A 22002-nucleotide genomic window follows, 5' to 3' on the forward strand; every position below is an offset into this window, starting at 1 on the left:
GAAGGGTTTGCAACTTGTTTACAGAAACTGATAAAGAGCCAAGGGCACGAATTGTTTTCACAGGTGCCTCTGAGAACTATTTTGGCAGGCGAAAAAGTGGGGGGAACAGAACCCTTCTCCTTTGAAGAGCATAAAAGAATGTGTTCAAGTCAATCTAAAATAAATAATAAAAGAGGCCTGGAAGGCTAGAGTGGCATTGGCTATTAGTTTTTTTTTCTTTTTTCTTTTTTTCTTCTGTTTTGGAAACATGGATCAATATTCAGATGAGGAAACCTTAAAATTCCAAAATATCTTGGCTGGAATTCAAAATCTATTGGAAGGATATGGGAGAACTGAGAAGAAGTTGGAAAGACTAGTCTTCCTCACAGCAAAAGATGATGGGGTTGGAGCCCCCAAAATTCAAATGCAAAGAAGGGAATATAGAAAAGGGAATTCGATGAATTGGAGCTCTACTCCAGATTCCAGGACACAGAAGAAATTTTTTTACTAATGATGATAGACATAAGAAGAGAATTTTTTTCAGAAGCAAGATTGACAACCAGAGACAAGGTAATTTTAGTAACAATTTGTGGGCAACGAGATTACCTGAGAGACCCTTCAAGCAACAAAGTGCGGAGAGAAGTTTATAAAAACCTTATAAAGGAGATAAAAAGAAGACTGACACCACAATTGGCAAGAGAGATAAGTTTGTTTTGTTACTGGAAAGATACAGGTTGACAATAAAAGTTGATAATAAAAAAATAGTTGATTTTGGTGATTAATAAGTAGGAATTTTGTAACTCTTAGATTGTTTTAAATTGTTATCAAATGTTTATTCGCCAACAATTAATTAACTATAATAACAATAAGGAAATGATAATGGATACAGCTTAATGATATATACATGCATGGTAATCTAGTAAAAGAAATTTGGATATAAATTGCAAATTGTGACTTGGGAAAAAGACCTATAAAATTTTATTAACAAATTTTTATTTAGATCTTATTATAAAGGTGTAAGGGTCTTTTTTGGAGGGTGGGGTCTGATGAGAAGAGATGGGATGTAAATAGTAAATGATTTTTAGCCAATTATAATAATAACAAGGAAATATTAATGGTCATTGTTTAACAATATATACATGCTATGGTATTGGCAAAAGTGACTTGGATATAAATTCTAAACAGTGAGTTGGGAAAAAAGGGGGGGGGAGGTTTAGAAACTTTATTAATTGACTTTTATTTAAAAGATGTTATAAAGGTGTAATGTTATTGGAGGATTTTTTAAAATAGCTAATGAATGCCGTTATGTGGTTGTGTCTTTAAGTATGAATGATTTGAGGTAAAAGCATGTTCAAATAATTGTAGTCAAATGAGAATTGTGGTACATTGATAGTAAGATATACAAAGATTTTTGATTTAAAGTGTATAATCTAATATGAACTATAAGTAATGATTGTGGAAGAAATGCACGAAAGTTATCTGTAACCAATCGATACACTTTCTACAAGTTGTAATGAAGGATGATTCTTTTTTGCGTTTTTGTTCAATTAAAATAAAAATAATTCCAAAAAAAAATGCAAAGCCCAGGTGCAAATCCCCCCCTCTCAACTCCATATGGTCAGCTGCCCAGGAAGATGTGCTTGGTGGTTCTGATCATCATTCAACCATCTTTCCAATCAGCCTCCAGGCTCCAGTTTGGCCTTTCTCCCGGCTTGGAACTCAACCAGATGGATATTTCTTCCCACAATTGTTAAGGATGATAAACGGGCATAAATCCCTTTTTTTAACGCCGTTGTAACGTGAAACGGTCACTAAACGAACTACTGGAAGTCGAAGACTACCTATCCACACGTTTACGAACCAGGAAGGTGCCAGAAACCGAGGAGAAGCGCCTAGCGTGGGAGAAGCAGCAGCAATCGGCCCCCTCCCTTTTTCCCGCCGGATGCACCTGCTCAGGTGTCCGGACAGGTGCTTTCCACTCGGGGCGTGGTTCGCTGAATCTGGGAGGCGGAGCGATCGATCACCCCACACTGACTTTTGATCAGCCGGAGCGCTGTTCGCGATCTGCATATCTGGGAGGCTCGTCCTAAGGGCGGTTGTTCGCGAGAGCCACTCGGACGTCTCGATCATGGATCGCCTGGATCTTTTCCTGCGGATCCCCTGGAACTTCGCCGAAGGAAGGATCCCCTGTGGGTCCGGGGAGCGGAGGGCGGCTAGACTCCGAAGAGCTTCAGACTGCAGGATCTTCTTCCTCCCGGCGCTTCTTTTGCTCCTCTTGCGTAGCGGCTGCTCCGGTGAGTAGCGGGGAGAGCGCCCGTGGGCGACGGAGGAAAGAGAGGCGGGCAGGGGGGCTTCGCCGCGTGGGTTTGCCTAGGGGCGATCTCCTCTCCTCTCGCCCCGCCTGGCCTGCACGCCAGGATTCTTGCTGGTGCTGCAAGGATAAAACCACTGGGTGGACGCGGCGAGAGGAAGGGACGAATCTAGGAGCCACGAATCGAGAAAGCCGCGATCGCCGTGGAGCAGGTGGGCATTTGCGACCGGGACTCGAGAGCCCGCAAAAGGGAAGTGGACTGCAACGCCCATGGTTCCCAGCCCAAGCGTTCCACCGCGCTGGCTTCGCTGCTTGCAAAAATCTCTCTTAACCTGGCGTCTATTTCGGGAAACATTCCCCCTTCCCGAGAAGTTAGCTTAAACCCAGTTTATTTTCCGAAGGTCTTTCAAGATCTGATTGGGTCATCAGGGGAGGGAGGTCTCAGGGGAACATGGAAATCTTGCAAAAATCCATTGGGTCTGTTAACATCTAATCCTTTGTATGCCTTAATGCTATCTTACATTTTATAAACTGATGTCCTTTAATATTTTGAGACTTTGGAAAAAGTGCAGAGAAGAGCAACTAAGAGGATTAAAGGCATGGAGGCTAAAACATATTTGGGTATGGCCAATCTAGAGAAAAGAAGTTCTAGGGGGAACAGGATAATAATATTCCAATATTTGAGGGGCTGCCACAAAGAAGAGAAGGGAGTCAAATTATTCTCCAAAGAACCTGAAGGTCAGGCAAGGAAGAATGGATGGAAACCTACCAAAGAGAAAAGCAATTAAGGAATTAAGGAGAACTTCCTAACAGTGAGGACAATTAAGCAGTAGAACAGCTGGCCTCCAGAAGTGGTGGGTGCTTCATCACTGGTTTTTAAGAAGAGACTGGCCAGTCATCTGTACCTTTACCAGAAATGGTATAGGCTCTTCTGGTTGAGCAGGGAGCTGGACTAGAAGTCCTCCAAGGTCCCTTCCAGCTCTATGCCGATTCTGATTCTGATATCTTGGTGTTGCAGGCAGCAAACAGTTAACTTTCGGGTGAGATGGGTGGCCATTTAAATTTGATAGCGGGATCAAAGGTGGATCTTTGCCCACCGGCACTCCCTGATAAAGGACAGTCAGGTGCTTGCCCAAAGGTGTGTGGTGGTGTGTTAGAGGAACAACCAATGGAAAAACAGAAGAAAAGAACACCTGTTATTAGGCAGATCTCAGGTGGCTTTGGAAAGTTGCAAAGAAAAAAAATCTGGGAATCTAGCCAGAACAATAAAATGTGGACTATGGACAACCATAGATGTATCTTTAGATGAGCCCTGAGCTATGGAAATATTTTCCCCCAGAACCTTTTAGCCTGTTTTCCTGGTAGCAGAGAGAGGCATATAGTATACAAGTATATAACACATTTAGAAGGCAACACATATAATATACAGATAATCCTTGATTTACGACCACAATTGAGCCCAAAATTTCTGTTGCTAAGTGAAGCATTTGTTAAGTAAACTTTGTCCCATTTTACAACCTGTTAGGGATGTAATCCTAGTCTTGACTTGGCAATGTATATATATATAAGCATAAGCCATGATTGTAACAAATGTATCTGTTACTTTAAATGTCAGGGAGAGGTAATTGGATGCTATTGCTTTGAGCAGCCATCTAAGGAAGTGGGAACTAGGACGGAGCTCTCTCCCTGATGCTCCTTGATGCTCCTGATGTTTCCTGAGTTTCCTGATTCTTCTGGTTCTCCTGATTGTTCCTGATAGTTACTGACTGTTACTGTATGTGCTTAGTATTTGGAGAGAAGACTGTGTGGCTACTCTGTATGTTAGTTACCAGTCTACATGGTGAATTGTGAGTTGAGCAACTGTAACTTCAACGTATTGTAAATAGACTGTTGATATACTATAAGACTGCTTATAGTCGAGTTTGAAGACTATCTATCCTATTTTTGTTACGCAAGTAAAGTTATTATTTGTTTTACCTTCGGTGGCTGTGAGTGACTATTCAGTGGCTTATTAGTTACTAACTTCTGCTGAGCAACTCTAGTCTCCTAACGGGGATAGACTTAACACAACCTTTCTTGCCACAGTTGTTAAGTGAACCACAGCAGTTGTTCAGTTAGTGACAAGGTCGTTAAATGAATCTGACTTCCCCATTGACTTTGCTTGTCAGAAGGCCGCAAAAGGAAATCATGTGACTCCAGGAGTAACAGTGTCACAAATATGGGACAGTTGCCAAGTGTCTGAATTTTGATCGCATGATCATGCGGATGCTGCAACAGTTGTAAGTGTGAAGAACTGTCGTAAGTCAGTCTTTTCAGTGTTCTAAGTTTGAACAGCCATTAAATGAATTGTCGTAAGTCGAGGACTATCTGTAATTACATTTAGAATACTAAAAAGACAACTGGGACACATTGCAGAATTTTTAGGTTCCGGGTTTCAATCCTACATGGTCATAAGCATCATAAATAATACTTACCGTATTTTTCGGACTATAAGACACACCAGTGTATGAGACGCACCAAGATTTCAAAGAGAAAAGTAAGAAAACGGGGGCATTTTTGCCTTCACCCAGCCCTGCTGAAGCCTGCAGAATTTTCCTGGCGGGTGGGGGAAGGCAAAAACACCCCCATTTTTTGCAAAAACTGGCCCATTTTCCTCCCATTTTTCACAATAATGGGAGAATTTTCTCTTACTCCGTCCCTGCTGAAGCCTGCAGAGTGCTTCTTGGGGGTGGGAGAAGGCAAAAATGCCCCCCTTTTTGCGAAAAACGGCCCATTTTTCACAAAAATGGGATGGAAGGGTGGGGCTTCTGGAGGCCAAAAATAGCTGTATTCGATGTATTAAGACTAATAATTGTGGAATGATGCCCAGCTTGTGGGATTCTGCATTTCAAACCTATATTTCAATTTCTTTGATTGTTGTGAGCCACTCAGCGTTGTTAAGATTTGCATAGCGTGCAACTTTATTCACAAGATTAGCTGGTGGAGGGATTGTTTTATTGCATAGGTAAATAAAAAAGTTACCACACTATACTACAACAGTGTGGAAGGGACAAAAGCAAAGTCACAAATAAATACCAAGCATCTCGGCTGAAATTATTATTTGTGCTGTTTGAGACATTTAATTTATTTTATTTGACTTCTTTTATTCTGTATTTCTGGCACTGAAATAAAGTGACTTAGGACCATTTTCCACACTTTTTCACACTTGTGACCATTGTAGCAGTCCCATGATCATGTGAGCCAAATTCAGATGCTTGGCAATGGGTTCATACTTACGACCGCTGCTATGTCCTGAGGTCATGTGATTGCAACCTTTTTGATAAGTGAATCTGGTTTCCCCATTGATTTTGCTTAACAGCCAGGTTACCAACTTATCAACTGCAGTGATTCGCTTAACAAGCGTGGCAAGAAAAGTCGTACAATGGGGCAAAACTCTCTTAACAAACATCTCACTTAACAATAGACGTTTTAGGCTCAGTTGTGGTCGTACGTCGAGGACTTCCTGTAACCTTTTCTGTCTCCAGAAAATTTGAGATCATAAAAGACTGAATTGATGGTCATCAACAAATGACTCCATTGAACATTACGGAAGTGTTCCTTCCTGCCGTATCTGAAACTCCACCCTTGTTTTCCAGATGGACACACCCATTCTCTGCTTTATCTGTACACTGCCGTATCAGAATCCATTGGGGACCTGCCCCAGTTCACTGCTCTGGGCTATGGGGGCGGTTTCCTTGCTGGTTCCTACAACAGCATCACCGAGCGGGCCGTGTCACGAGCGCCCTGGATGAAGAAGATTGAGGAAGAAGACCCCCACTTCTGGAACTGGATGACCAAGAGAGCCTCCCATTCTGGGCAGCGTTTCAGGAAGGACCTGGAGAATATCCTGCAGCAGAACAACCAGAGCCGAGGTAAGGCCAGGAAATCTCATATCCTTGTGCCAGTTTAATTTACACATGGGGAAAAAATGCTCTTGTCACACACAGATAACTGATTCAGCTGGATTCATTAACTTCTTCATATACATCAGTGTTTTTCAACCACTGTGCCGTGGCACACTAGTGTGCCGTGACATAGTGTAAGGTGTGCCGAGGGAAAAAAACTTTATATATAGTCAATATAGGCACAGAGTTAATTTTTTTAACATTTTCTAATGGTGGTGTGCCTCGTGATTTTTTTCATGAAAAAAGTGTGCCTTTGCACAAAAAAGGTTGAAAAACACTGATATACATAATAACAGATAAATAAATGTACAATAACAATAGTAGGATCTTTCAACGTGGTAGAAGTTACAAGCAGAACACAAGCAGGAGAGAACAGTTTCATCTCAGAGTTCAGAGCAGACAATCTTAAGTTTCTGTTTCAATTCTCTGCACAGACTCAGATCTCTTTCATCTCCCATTGACTGACTTAGTTGCTATGCCTATTCATTGGCTGACCTTGTTACCATGTCTCTCCCCGTCATAAATATTCTAACAGCTCTCATCCTTCATATGCTTTTGTTTTTTTTAACATCATATTAGTTGGTGTCACAAGTTCTTTCATGTATATCCAGGTTAGTGGATTCCAAAACCCCAGAGAGCCAACATAATCCCACCTGGCCTCTAGGCAACACACCTACAAGTATTCAAAGGCTAATATTGTTCACCATACTATTCTTTCTATAGCTACTATAATTCTGTTCCTCCACTACTTTGTGAGTCCTCCTTCTAAAGAACAGCAACGCTTCTACTTAACTTAGATTGATTCAGGTTGTTTTGGTTTCCCAAACAAACACCTTCCCTCTCTCACCCCCTCCAACACCACCACACCCAGCCACCTCTCTGCTCAGTTTTTATAGCTATCAGCTACTGGGCTGGCTAGGGAGAGGTTTGTTTGTTTGTTTGTTTGTTTGTTTGTTTGTTTGTTTGTTTATTATTTATTTATTTATTTATTTATTTATTTATTTAGTGCAGAGGTAGTCAACCTTTTTATACCTACCGCCCACTTTTGTATGTTAGTAGTAAAATTTTCTAACCGCCCATCGGTTCCACAGTAATGGTGATTTATAAAGTAGGGAAGTAACTTTATAAAATTTATAAAGCAGAGTTACAGCAAACCCCTATCGCCCACCATGAAAGCTGGAACGTCCACTAGTGGGCGGTAGGGACCAGGTTGACTACCACTGATTTAGTGTATGGCATCTGCAGAGGTCATGTAATCATTGATATACAGCACTGATAAAATTCATTATATACAGAAATACAAATATAAATTTAAGTAGAACAACAACAATCTATCTATCTATCTATCTATCTATCTATCTATCTATCTATCTATCTATCTATCTATCTATCTATCTATCTCTATATCTATCTATCATCTCTCTTGCCAGCCCTCTCTTGCCATCTGTCTCACACTCTTCTCCTCTCCCTCCCCCTCCTCCCTCTTTAAAAATATGTGGACAGTTCAATATACAAGTTTTAATATTAACGTAAGATAAAACCATGATAAACTCACCATCACAGAGGGAGGTCCTAAAGGGGCAGGACACCAGCAGCCTAGAGAGTGACCATTTTGCAGTCAGCCTATCCTGTCGTGTTTGGCTTCCATCATGGATATTTTTCTTCAATCTGTAGTTGGCAAGGATTAACCCTCTTGTATTCGATATAAAGTGATTCACAAAAGGGCTCTTTGCTAATCTCTTATAGTTAATGAATCTGTGGGGTGCTAATAAATTCTGCACCAAAGACAAATTCCTTGTGTGTCCAATCACACAAGGAATGGGCCAATAAGGCCAATAAGGAATTCTATTTAATTTAAACAAACAAGAGACATGTTGTATGTTTGTTCACCCCAGCGACTGCCTGGACAATCCGCTGCGGTTTTCATGGCCAGATTTAGGCTTTGCCATTGCCTCCTCAACAGGGCTGAGAGAGAGTGACTCAAGGTTATCTAGCTGGCCTTATACCTCAGGCGGACTAGAACTCAGGGCCTCCCTGCTTATAGCCCGGTACCAAAGTGGCTCTTGTTTGTTTAAACTAAGTAGAATTCCTTATTGGCCAAGTGTGATTGGACACTCAAGGAATTTGTCTTTGGTGCAGAAGCTCTCAGTGTACATAAAAGATATAAGTGATCAATCGTGATCATCTGCCAGTCAATGTCGACTGGCGACTACACGGAGGAGAGCCTTTTCTGTTGCAGCTCTGACCCTGTGGAACGATCTCCCCGTCGAGATTCGTACCCTCACCACCATCCAGACCTTCCGCACGGCCCTTAAGATCTGGCTCTCCCAGCATGCCTGGGGATAGGTTCTTAATTTACCCGCCCGAGTGTTGACTGTTGAATGCAAGTTGTGTTTTACTATTTTATTTTGTTCACTCACTGTTTGTCTTTTGGTATTGCACCCCTTTTCCTGTGATTGTAAGCCGCCCTGAGTCCCCTCAGGGAGAAGGGCGGCCTATAAATCTTAATAAAATGAAAAAAAATAAAAATGAAATGAAATACATTCACTGTGAATCATGAAATACATAAAATGAGAAGAATAAGCTAAGAATCATAAAATAAGAAAGCGGTTCAAGGCAACAAATCTTCCATTAGATGGCAGGTAGTCCTCGACTTACAACCACAATTAGGGCCAAAATTTCTGCTGCTAAGCAAAGCAATTGTGGAGTGGGTTGCGCCCAATTTTATGACCTTTTCACCACGGTTGTTAAGCAAATCACTGCAGCTGTTGTTGTCAATCACGGTCCTTAAAGAAATCCAACGTCCCCCACGAGCTCCCCATGGAGATCCGGACCCTTACTACCCTCCTGGCCTTCCGTAAAGCTACTAAGTCCTGGCTGTTCCGGCAGGCTGGGGCTGTTGAAGTATTCAGCCCTGTTTCAATTGTGACTGTTGTGGATTTTTAATATTGTTTGTATTGTCTTATTTATTTCCCCCCTGTTTATTGTGAGCCGCCCGGAGTCCTTCGGGGTTGGGCGGCATACAAAACCAATAAACCAACCAAAACCAACCAACCATTGACTTCGCTTGTCAGAAACCAGCTGGGAAGGCAGCAAATAGCGATGATGCCACCCCAGGATGCTACTATACTGTCATCAATACACAACGGTTTGCAAGTGCCCCAGTTTAGCAAAGGGGAAAATTCGCAATAGGTCACAAGATGAGGATGTGACGACACAGGTTTGACACCCCTGCTCTAATTTAATGAAAAGAAGGACTAGGGGTGACATGATAACAGTCTTCCCATATCTAAGAAGCTGCCCCAAAGAAGAGGAAGTCAAGCTATTCTCCAAAGCACCTGAAAGCAGGTCAAGAAGCGATGGATGGAAACCAGTCAAGGAGAGAAGCAATTTGGAATTAAGGAGGGACTTCCTGACAGTGAGGACAATTAATCAGTGGAGCCACTTGCCCCAGGAAGTTGTAGGTGCTCCTTCATTGGAGGTTTTTAAGAAGAGATTGGAAAACCAGTGGTCTGAAGTGATTTAGATCTCCTGCTAGAGCAGGGGGTACAACTAGAAGACTTCCAAAGTCCCTTTCAACTCTGTTATTCTGTTGGGGAACCCTTAACATCCCACTAGAATGGTGCAGTGGCCTAGAGGTGGAGTTCTCGCCTCACAATCAGGAGGCTATGAGTTCAATCCTAGGTAGAGGCAGATATTTCTTTCTCTGGGCATACTGCGAATATATCTGCTGAATATAACTCCGCATTGGTGACAGGAAGGGCATTCGGCCAGCTCCATTCAGTTGCCTAAAAATCCTATAAAGTCGATGGAGCATGTGAGGTGTGTTTTTTGACAGATGAACTATACTATCTTGGTTTGTGGTCAACAGCCAGACCAAGATCAAAGGTTTACAAGCCAGAGAATTACCTGCTGGTCATCTGCCACTTCCCCCACTGTTTAGGGTAATGAACAGTAATGCTAATTAATTTCATATACTTTTCCTGAGCCCTAGAATGGTAAATGGGGGATGGGACCAGAAATTAGAGCTCAAAGGAGGGGGTGCAAATATGCTATGCCACCTGTCCCCGACTGTTCCAGCTTGGTGGCCCGGCGGGGAGGGGGGAGGAGGAAGGGGATGGCTCTGTGTGAGCAAGAGGCACGCCCGCAAGTGAATGCCTCTCCATGTGTGCAAGGGACAGGTGCACGCACCTGCCCCTTGCACAAATGGAGCTTTGTGCGCAAGCACAAGTGGAGCTGCATACATTCAGGCGCTTGCTCACTGCTCGTGCAGGTGGAGCTGTTAATGGGTAGGCGCTCACCCACTGCTCCTACGAGCCAGTTCCGAATGGGTTGTGGTGTGGTAGTGGGCCACGGCCTGGGGGTTAGGGACCCCTGTGCTATGACACAGTATCAAACAGTGTTAGAATTTGCTTACTTAAAAGAACAAATCCAAGTATGTAGAAAACACTAAAAATGGTTTAATGGTCACGCTACAGTTGTGGGTTTCAAAAATTGTTTGAACCTACTCTGTGGGAGTGGCCTCCTTTGTGGGAGTGGCTTGCCGCCCATGTGACTGGATATGAAGATACCGATGACACTTGTCAGAACCACCTTAAATTACCTCACACACAGCACTGGCATGCATAAGAATATGATGTAAACTTGCTTTTTAAAAGGTATCTTTGGTTTGCATTAAAACAACTTCAACACACGCAATGTTCTGATTGCACCACAAATGCAGTAGTCATCCTTACCTTTCAGAGAGGCACTGAGTTTTATAAATATGAGCAGGATAGTGTAGAATAATCATATCCAAGGACCAGTGGTGGGTTTCAAAACTTTTTGGAACCTCTTCTGTAGGTGTGGCCTGCTTTCCGGGTCCACTGGTGGAACCACTTCTAACTGGTTCGGTAGATTTGACGAACCGGTTCTACCGAATAGGTGTGAACTGGTAGGAACCCACCTCTGTCACTCTATCTTCAGCTGGAGGAAGGAGGCGATTCACTTCTAAGAGAATGCAAAACAATCAGCAGTGCTCGGCTGGAAAGTCAAAGGAATTGCCTACTTTGAGAAGGATTTGCTGACCCCCCAATCTGCTTTTTGCTTTCTTTCTAAGCTCGAATAAAACTTTGCAAATCATGTGTCCTGCTTCAATCAGAATCGGGAAGCTTGTCCTTGGGACATGGATGCATTAGTATCGGGATTTCTATACATGCGCTCACTTACCCCTTTTGAAGGAGAGAGATTTAGGCCATCATGATCCTAGAAAACCCTTTATCTGGGTTTAGAACGTTCTCTGAAAGATGGGAAAGTTCATAACAGTTTGCAGGCCTGTTATACAAGGGGAGGAGAACACATCTGATATTTTTGCAGGGTGGACCTTCTACGTTCAATATCCATGTGAATGATATTCATTGTTTGTTCCTTTTTTGCTTTTTTATTTTTATTATTAGTGTCAGATGGGTGTTAATTTGTTTCCTCCTTTTTTCTCCTTTATTTTGTATTTAAATTTCTGAAATAATTTTTTTTTAAAAAAACCTGGCACATTGTTGCGTTGGTGATGGGACGAGTGGATGATTATCCCTTTCCTTTGCCTTCCTCTAGGTCAGGGAATCTGGAAACTGGAGGTAAAGCAGGGATGGAGAGCTTTTCTTTTATGACAGAGGTGTGTGGTGATGGCTCACTAATTTTGCTCTCTTTTAGAGCTTCACGTCTGGCAGCGGCTTTACGGCTGTGAGCTGGCGGAAGATGGGAACGAGAGCGGGTACGATCTTTACGCTTACGATGGAAAGGACTTTCTCAGTTTCAACAAGGCCACCCTCAACTGGATGGCAGTCAACGCTGAGGCTGAAGTGACCAAGAAGAAATGGGATGCTGACTTGGACAGGGGCTGGCGCAAGAAGCTTTACCTGGAAGGGGAGTGCTTGGCCTGGCTGAAGAAATGTCTGGACTACAGCACAGAAGCTCGGCAAAGGAAGAGTAAGGATGGCAACCATGAATATGAGGAGAGGGTGTCTATTTATGGTCCGGAGTCTTGATTGGGTGGTACAAAATACAGCAACTGAAGAAAGAGCAGGTTGTTTCAAATCTGTTCTGACCTAAGCTTCCTGATAAATCACGTGCTTAGTCCCCAAAACCCTCTATTATTTAAATGGCTGTGAATTAGGGTCGTTCACAGCCCGTAATGATTCACAAACAGTCTGTGAAGAGTCCGGCAGATGTCTGCCACAGTTGTTCCGGGTAATGTTAATAAGCACCCACCTTTATCTCCCTTGAAATGCTGCCAGAGACCTAATTGCCAATTAGTTTTGCAAGGCCAAATGGAGCACAGAGTCAAACAGAGCTTCTCAGAGTTTGAACAAAACAGAATGAACTAATTGCTTCTTGCAAAGGCTCAGGTCCGTTTGCTCCTCTTTTATGTCTTATGGGAGGGGCCAATCATCTCCAAGGCTTACTCGCAAGTCGACCCTTTTGTTTTAACTGTTCTTGCCTTCTGGCAGCTCTGTGCATGCGCACACTGGGAACAGGCTCACACTGTTCTTCTGCCTCACTGATGTCAGACTCTGGAGGCTCCGAAGGCAGCACATCACTACTACATGTCCTTAACCTCCTCTCTGGCTCTGACGCAGAGTCCTTGGCCGAGCCTTCCCCAGACTCCAGGACTGGCCCATGTTCTTCCCCAACCTCCTCACTGTCCAACTCTGCTGTCAGCTCTGCAGGCCACTGGCGGACCACAACAAATTCACAGAATAACGAGAAAAAGGTGGTGGGTTATTGAAGGAAAGAAGAATTGGAAAGCTCCTATTCTTTGGTGTTGGGCCTGTTTGGCAATTGGATGGGAGACCACTAGGGAGATTGAAAAAAATGCATTGGAGAAAAAGAAGGACAAAAACACATCCTTACTCATTTAGATAGTCGCCGTAGTGTTGAAAGCACTTTTATTTAAAGGTGCTTCTGGCTTGAAAGGATTAGCCAGTGACATCACCGTTGTCCAGGGAACACCCAGTTGGAAGCTCCTTTCATAACCCTGTTAAGAAGCTGGAACAAATGACGGGAGCTTACTAACCTCCAACCCAGAGTCCTAACTACATAGGCCACCGCCTTCCTATCATTTAGATAGTGAGATGGGTGGTGCCTAAGTTTTTTATATAAACAAATGCTGTTGCCCAGATAACTGAATGGTTGTTTTCTCGTAGGCCCCAGGAGTTGTCCTTGACTCCAGAGGAAAAAAATGCCTCTTATGAAAAAGGCTTCTCTGGAGGTATCACAGTCCCAAGCATCCTTCCATTCTTTGGGAGCAGTTCCCCAGGGTTTCCCTTGAGCCACGGAGCAGACCCATAGCTGCATTACCAGGATGCAAATATTTGGGGATGGCGAATTTTGGGATCAAACATTGTGAACAAATGACTTTTCTTTCTCTGACAATTCTCTGCATTCTCTACACTGGAGCAGAGCCCCCAGTGGTGACGATGAGCAGCAGGACTGAGGTTGACGGCATGGAAAGTCTCCTCTGCCGAGCCCACGGCTTCTACCCCAAGGAGATCGATGCTTTCTGGAGGAGAGATGGAGAGGTCTGGCTGGAAGACACCCTCCAGGGGTCCGTGGCCCCCAACTCAGATGGGACCTACCACTACTGGCTCAGCATCCGGATCGATCCCAAAGAGAGGAGCCGCTACCGGTGTCACATTGAGCATGACGGCTTGCAGGAGCCGCTGGACATACCCATGGAAGAAGCTGGTGAGAGGCTAGAGAAAGATGGGGAAGGGTTGGGTCTGGCAGACTCTCCTTGGAAGAATCTGGGTGGGGGATATTTACAGCAACACAAAACCTAAACAAGGGAATATGTGTAGTACAAGAGATGTTATACAGGAAGGAAGAAGCCTTGAAAGACACAAGGGACTTATTAACATGGGGTTATAAATAAAGAAAAGAGAAAGAATATTGTTCCAATATTAAGTAGAATGTAGGATATGGATTGTAGGGATGCGGTGGCTCAGTGGCTGAGGCTGAGCTTATCGATCATAAAGGTCAGCAGTTCGGCGGTTGAAATCCCTAGCGCCGCATAATAGAGTGAGCTCCCGTTAGTTGTCCCAGCTTCTGCCAGCCTAGCAGTTCAAAAGCACATAAAAATGCCAGTAGAAAAATAGGGACCACTGGTGGGAAGGTAACAGCATTCCGTGCACCTTCAGCGGTTAGCCATGCCAGTCACATGACCCTGGAGACGTCTTCAGAAATCTGGCTCCAGCTTTGAAACAGAGATGAGCACCGCCCCCTAGAGTCAGGAACGACTAGCAAGTATGTGCGAGGGGTTCCTTTACCTTTTACGTTTAGGATACGGATATCACATGCCTAAAATTCTTTGACTTTTTCATGCCAAATGAGGTATATAACATTAGGAAAAAGAGATGGATGCCAATATTTCAGTCACATTTCAGGAAGGAAACACTCCTTTCCTCTCCTCCCATTGCAGTTTCAACTGGTGTGTATTTCAGAAGGGGAGGAGGAATGGTGATTGCTGTCATTCCATTGGTGGTATTCATTGGATGTATTGGTAAGTATGCTACCACCTACAGAGGGCTTTGTAGAAAGACGAGGTTGCCATTCTGGTTTAGACTTGAAGGCCCTGTTTTCCAAATTTGGAAATTTCCAGGTGTGTGGACTTCAACTCCCAGAATTCTCATCAATGACCATGCTGGTTGTAGAATTCTGGGAGTTGAAGTCTGCACATTGGAAACTGCCGGTGTTGGAAAACAATATTATTCTAAGGAGAGAGAGACTTCTTAGAGGATTCATGGCTTCCAAAATCTCCACTCAAAAGAAATGAAGAGATTTATTTATTTGTTTGTTTTATTAGTTTGTTTGTTTGTTTATTTATTTATTTATTTATGCATCCATCCATCCATCCATCCATCCATCCATCCATCCATTTATGCCGCCTATCTCACCACAAGGTGACTTGCAGACCACAAGAGTTCTAAAACAGGGGTCCCCAACTTGTGTGCCGCGGACCACTACCGGGGCGTGACCACCAGGCCGCAAGAGCGGCTGGCCATTGTGCGCATGCACATTGTGCAAGTTGAGCTGTGTGTGTTGGCCCACAAATTGCACAGCCGGATTTCCCTCTCCCTCCCCCCCTGGCCAGGCCCTCAAGCCAGAAAGGTTGGGGACTGCTAATCTAACGTTCCCCTGCTGGTTTAAAGGAGAACTCGATCTCACAATCTCTCACTTTCTAGTCCCAACACCCTAATTCATTGGTCACCAATTGGCAGTCTGTGGACCATTGTATTATTGTATTATTGCTTTTCTTTTAGTCTTTTCAGTATATTGTGTGAAGAAAAAGGCAAAAGATGAAGAAGAAGAAGAGTCCACCACTTCAGACGATGATCTTGAAGAACTGAAGGATTATAGGTAGCCTTTGGCTTACAACCGAAACTGGGACCAGAATTTGCACCACCAAGCCATGAGAAAGATCGAGACTGTGGAACTTTGGGTCCATTTAATTGAAGGAAACATCACTCCGATTTTCTATAAGCAAACTTGGTACACAGATGACTTACGCTCTGGAGACAAATACTGTGTGGATAAGACATCCCTAACACCCCTCGGTGTGTGTATTCTGTTAAGATGCAGCCTGTTGTGCTGTACTGCCATACTGGCTTCTACTGTACAGCGCAGTGGAGTTGCCATGGTAACGGCTTCACAGTAGTTCACAAGGGGCCTCTCTCTGGTAAGGGGGGAAATCTAACATTTGAAATTATGTTCAGTCTGGACATTTCCCCCCTTATAAATAAATACCTGGCCAACACTGGTCATCAGCTAGTTTCAGATAAAAAAGAGAAGACCTTTGCAATAGAGGGACAGACATCAGTGTACATGGGTGTTTGTGCCTCTGTAGTCTGGAGTGGAAGACGTAGCTTGGGAAGAGTTAGACCCCATGATGCCTCCCATCAGTAGGAGGAAGAAAAGGTTAGCAAATGCCAGCAGGGGGCAACAGCTTAGAGGACCATGGGAGTGCAGGGCAGCCAAAAGGGCCAAGATAGGGGGGAGATAGATGCGGGGGGGGGGGATTGAATTGAAGGTGAACTTGACAGGGCAAGAAACACGAGACCTCATGACCACAATTGGGATTACTTGAAAGTGATGTTGCTAAATAGTGCAATCATGCGATCTTTTGCTTAATGACATTACCCAGCAACTGAAATTCTGGTCCAAGTTGGGTTGTTAAGCAAGGACTACCTCTAAAGCAGGACTACCTTCAGAAAGGCAGTCAGATAAGTAGGTGGCACAGGCTATAAACAGGACCAATAAATAATTGCATGCCTTTTCTGATTTAACAATTTTTAAAGCAATATTATTATTAACACTTGTTTGTATATATTGGTTTTAGCTTTTTTGCACTTTTTTGTCATTTTGTCTGTGAGATGGGCACCTATATAAATACAATCAATAAATGAATAAATCAGGGGTCCTCAAACTATGGCCCGTGGGCCACATATGGCACACCAAAGCCATTAATCCAGCCAGCGTAGGACCACAAGGCTGCTCAACAGCCCCCACCCTTAGGCCAAGCGCAAAACTAAACTTCGTGATCCCCGAAGGCTGGAAGTGGAAGGCAAGGCCAACAGAGTTCTACTGGAAGGCAGGAAGGGTAAAAAAAAAGGTGTACATGGACACCCTGGGAGGCCAATAATGGCCCCATTTTAGCTCATTTTTGGACTGTAGAGCAGAGATGGTATTCAGCAGATTCTGACCAGTTCTGGAGAATCGGTAGTGGAAATTTTGAGTAGTTCGGAGAACCGGTAAATACCACCTTTGACTGGCCCCGCCCCCATCTATTTTTTGCCTCCTGAGCCCCAGCTGATCAGGAGGGAATGGGGATTTTACAGTAGCCTTCCCCTGCCATGCCCACCAAGCCATGCCCATAGAACTGGTGGTAAAAAAATTTGAATCCCACCACTGCTGCAGAGTGCTTCTGGAGTTAGAGGAGATGAAAAATGGAGCACACAGATCCCTCGGGGCCAAAACTGGGCCAGATTTAGCCCATTTTTGCCCCTTGGAGGCGGGGGAGGTGAAAAACACAGTATGTGGTTGCCCAGGAGGCCAAAAAAGGCCCGTTTTTTGCCTCCCCCTCCTCCAGAAGATAGAGACAGAGAGAGAAAGAGAGAGAGATACAGTGATACACAGAGAGAGGGGCGAGGGAGGGAAAGAGAGACAAGAGACACATAGAGTCAGAGAGAGAAAGAGGGGGGAGGGAAAAAGAGAGAGAGAGAGAAGAGAGAGAGAGAACTAAACAACCGAAAAAACGATCTAGTAAAAAGAAAAGTCAACCAAACGAGCAATATGCAAGCAAAAGCAAACAGAACATCCCCAGGAGCAAAACAAATTTAATTTGAGTGCATTGTTTAATGGAGTGCTAATTGGCCACACCCACCTAGTCACATGACCTAATCATGCCCAGTCGCGTGACCACCTAGCCATGCCCACTCAGCTGGTCCGGCCCCCCAACAGTCTGAGGGACCGTGAATTTGCCCCCTGTTTAAAAAGTTTGAGGACCCCTGGAATAAATGAATAACATTTCATAGACTATATTGCCAAAAGTATTCACTCACCTGCCTTTACTCACATATGAACTTAATGTAAGTGACATCCCATTCCTAATCCATAGGGTTCAATATGACGTCGGTCCACCCTGCTTAATTGTTTTATGTGATCTGTAATGAGACCATATTGCTGTCTCTCTATATGTCACTTTTAATAGTTTAGCTGACAAGACCGCGTGGTTATTAGACGAATGGAACAGAAATAAAAAAAGCAACAAATACAAGCCACCGTTCAGGAGCCTACAGGCGTTACATTAGAAGCAGTGGGAGGAGCCAGGCCAAAGGTTAAATTCCAAGATGTTCAGATGGCTCTTAAAAAGTTTCAGGGGGCTAATGATGGCAACTAACTTTCTAACTTGGAATGTCAAGTTATTGGATTAATTTAATAGATGATAGAATACTCAATTTTGAAGGGTATGATTTGGTATATGGTTGGTATGCTTATTTGCTATATAACAAAAAGGTGGATAAGAATTTTAAAAGTCATATCTTAAGGAATGCCTTACTGCGGGTTTGGAAAAAATATCAATATAAACTAAACGATAAGTTATCTAGTTGGGCTATCCTTAGACATGCAATAGAAAATATGAACATAGTACAGAAACAGGATATAATTACTTATAGGCAGCTTCTTACTGTAGAAAGAGGTGTACCACAATTGAAATCTTTGGATGTATTAAAAAAGGAAAAGGTAATTCAAACATGGTTTCAATACAGGCAGTTACAGGCTAGATGGAAAATAGATAAAAAAAACTGGCTTTATGCAAGTCGAGGATAATTTATTTAAACAAATTAGAGACCAAAGTTCATATAAAAAGATTATATAATATAATAATAGAAATTGACTTTGAAACAGAGCTACTTAAAGACTGTATGATTAAATGGGCTCAAAATGTTGAAGAACCAATAATGTTGGATACATGGGAGAAGATATGGGTGAGAAATGTAAAATTTACACAGGCCCAAAACTTGAGAAAATTTTTTTATAAGATGTTTCACAGATGGCATCTAGATCCCCCCCAAAATGGCTTCTATGTATTTGAATTTACAACCTAAATGCTGGAGATGTGATTGTATGGACGCTACATATTTTCATATATGGTGGACTTGCAAAAAGGTTAAGACATTCTGGATAAAAATATGGTGGATTATGCAAAATGTTCTCAAAAAAAGGATAAAGTTTACCCCCCAGCTGTTTTTGTTAGGTATAATTATTGACTGTACAGCAGTAGAGATTAACTTGATTTTGCACTTGATAACTGCAGCTAGATTGTTGGTGGCGCAATACTGGAAGAAGGAAGATTTGCCTACTATCCAAGAATGGACATTGAAAGTCGCAAACTTAGCAGAGATGGCTAAAATATCTGCATATCTTAAGGATTATTCAAACGAGAGATATAAACAAGATTGGAAAAAATTTATTGACTATATTCAAAATAAATATGGGTCTAGGAAATTTCAGATAGCTTATGATTAAGATCAGAAATGATACAAATTGTTTATAGTTAGTCTAGCAAGGAGGAGCTAAGCTCAATTCAAAGATGTTATTAATTTTCTATTTTCTCTTTAAGTATATTTTAAACTGTTTTTGTTAAAGATTTATACCTTGCATTGGTTCTGGGAAGTCGGGGGGGGAGGTTGGGGGGAGGGAGCAGAGTTTACTAAGTTGGAGGAGGGTTGTTGGATTTTAATGTATTATAATTGTACATGTATACAGCTATTTTTTCTTTTTTATGTATGTTGAAATGGAATTATAAATACCATCAACACAAAAGGGAGTTTGCTCAGAAGCTGAAATACACCAAGTGAATGAGAGGAAGAGTGGGAAGCAGAGGAGAGAAGAAAGATAGGAAGAGAGGGATAAGAGAGAGGGTGAGGGGGGAAGAAGAGGTGTATAAGAAGGAGTGGCAAGGGGAGAGAGGAGAAGGAGAAAGGAAGGGGAAGTAGAGTAGAAAATGATGGAGGGAAGAAAGGATGTAGAAAGGGGGAGAAGAGAGGGGGAAGAAAGTGTCGGATAAGGTATAAATATGGTGTATAGAGAGCAGAAGAGCCAATATCTGTTTTTTTTTTCCTTTGGTAGTTGATGGTAAGATGAATTGATGTAATTATTTAATAATACAACATGATATTGACTATACATGTGATTATATGCTATGAAAATGGAAAATAAATTTTTTTTCTATGATAAAAAAAAGTTTAGCTGATGTATATAATATCAAATGGAGTGTTTTTTGTCAACAACTATGTGTGGAACATGTTTCTTGTGCTGAGCGATCATAAAACACCTAAAAAGTCAGACTAGGTGAGGCATGCAATTCTCCTGCCTCATAGTAGCGGACGCTCGTCATGGACCGCCTGCCCCTCCCACCTTACTCTCTTGCCCTACCCGTTCCATCGCCGTTCATTGGCAGTAGCTTGTTTGGCGCGGCTGGCCTCCTAGAACCTCCCCGAACCTGCCTAGGAGGCGGGGCCACCAGCAAAGCATGGGGGTGTTCCAGGGCTTTCCTACCCCCCACTGGTTCCCCAACTCCCTTTCCGGCAATGTTTTCCAAGGTGTGGTTTTCCACCCATCCCTTGTGCCCAGCTCCCGCTGAGCTCAAGTAAGGAGGAGAAGAGCCTTTGGGGAGTGAAAAGAAGGGAGACGGAGGAGGAGGGCTGCGCGTGGGGCTGTGCCAGCTGGGCAACCAGCAACTGGCAGAGGCAGGAAGGTTCTCGAAAGCACCGAGAACTTTCCTGCCTCCACTGGACTTTGTGCTCTTCTCCGCGCTTCCTGGCGAGAGAGGGAGGGAGGGAGGATCAGGCTGCCTGATCCTCGCCCACTCGCTCGCCCGCTGGGCTGCCTCAGCGCGGCTCTGGCTACCTCCGTCCTTCCGCACCCGGCAACTGCGGCGATGCATCAAGATGAAGTCCGGGAGTGCTGAGAACCTTTCTGCCTCTGTTGGACCTGGTCTTGATGATGTTGCCACAGCTGCCAGGCATGGACGGAGGTAGCCAGAGAGGCAGTCTGGCAGGCGAGCGGGCGAGGATTAGGCTTTCTGATCCTCCATCGCTCACATGCTTTCGTCCGCCCGGACTGCATCGGCACCACTCTGGCTACCTCCATCCGGCCGCACCCAGCAGCTGCGGCGACGTCATCAAGACGAAGTGGCTTGGAGACGAATAGGCCTCGGTGCCCTGCCTAAGTGGCAGCGGGGCCCTCTCCCGGCCAGACTCTTCCCTCTCACTCTTTGTCGATGTCGCCGCATCTGGTGGGTGCGGATGGGTGGAGGTAGCCAGACTGGTGCTGAAGCGATCCGGGTGGGCAAAAGAGCGAGCAACCGATGGCTCCAAAGGGCAGATCTAAGCACCTCATGGGCCTTGAGTTTGACACTCCTGATCTACATCTCATAACAGAGGGTATGGTGAAGACCTGTGTGCCTCACCAGCCATAAACCTCACTGAACGTCACTGTAGTGACCCCATAGATTGTAATACAGGTTTCAGGGTTCCAAGTAATAGTGAGCAAAACTCTGAGGCAGATGAATTCCTTAAAGAATAGCTTTATTGGATATATCATATTGGCACAACCTGGTGAAAACCGACTCTGAAAGTTCCCGCGTTTTTCACCTAATGAAAAGTAAAATTTTGTCCATCAACCCCAAACAATCATTCACAAGGTTCAATCAAGGCACTGTCTGGTTGCCTGGTGACATCACTCCTCCTTCCTCCAGTCAGGTATGAGAATGTCCTTGGTTCCCAAGAGGAAGTATTTTATTTTGACTACACAACCCCGGCTATCTCTAATCCCTGGTCCCTATCCCTCAGCTCCAGTGTGGCATCACTGAAGCTCCAAGATGGCTTCAGCCAGGCGAGCTTCATGGTTGAAAACAGGTAGTCCTCGACTTATGACCACAACTGATTTTGCAGCCAGTCATTGTGGAACTGAGCAATCACTTCTTATGGGAGTAGGCTGTGGTGTGAGTAAATGCTTCTCTGCAGGAGCAACAGAGAGGGCCTCATGTTCAAAAAGCCAAGTGGCAGTCATGGCTAGGAGAGTTTTTTCCACAACTTCACGGTGTGAACCAATCACTCATGCCCTGGTCATTTTGCACTTGGACTACTGCTATGAGCTCTACAAGGGGCTACCCTTGGAAGACACTTTGGAAGCTACACTTGGCAAAAAATGCAGCAATTTGAACAATTCTTG

The 22002-nt window shown here is 43.8% G+C and overlaps 1 protein-coding gene across 1 annotated transcript; it reads left to right on the forward strand.

The window, feature by feature from the left end:
• The first annotated feature begins 2059 nt into the window (after positions 1–2059).
• LOC106555388 (major histocompatibility complex class I-related protein 1) lies at positions 2060–16672 on the forward strand. Its single transcript, XM_014074231.2, has 6 exons — positions 2060–2273; positions 5926–6201; positions 11920–12195; positions 13669–13953; positions 14687–14767; positions 15537–16672. Exons 1-6 carry the CDS (start codon positions 2108–2110, stop codon positions 15626–15628), a joined length of 1176 nt encoding a protein of 391 aa, XP_013929706.2. The 5' UTR covers positions 2060–2107; the 3' UTR covers positions 15629–16672.
• Positions 16673–22002: the final 5330 nt, after the last annotated feature.

This window comes from Thamnophis sirtalis, unplaced genomic scaffold (genome assembly GCF_051295495.1).
Source record: "Thamnophis sirtalis isolate CommonGarterSnake01/CBP01778 unplaced genomic scaffold, rThaSir2_p1.2 scaffold_3, whole genome shotgun sequence".
NCBI lineage: Eukaryota > Metazoa > Chordata > Lepidosauria > Squamata > Natricidae > Thamnophis > Thamnophis sirtalis.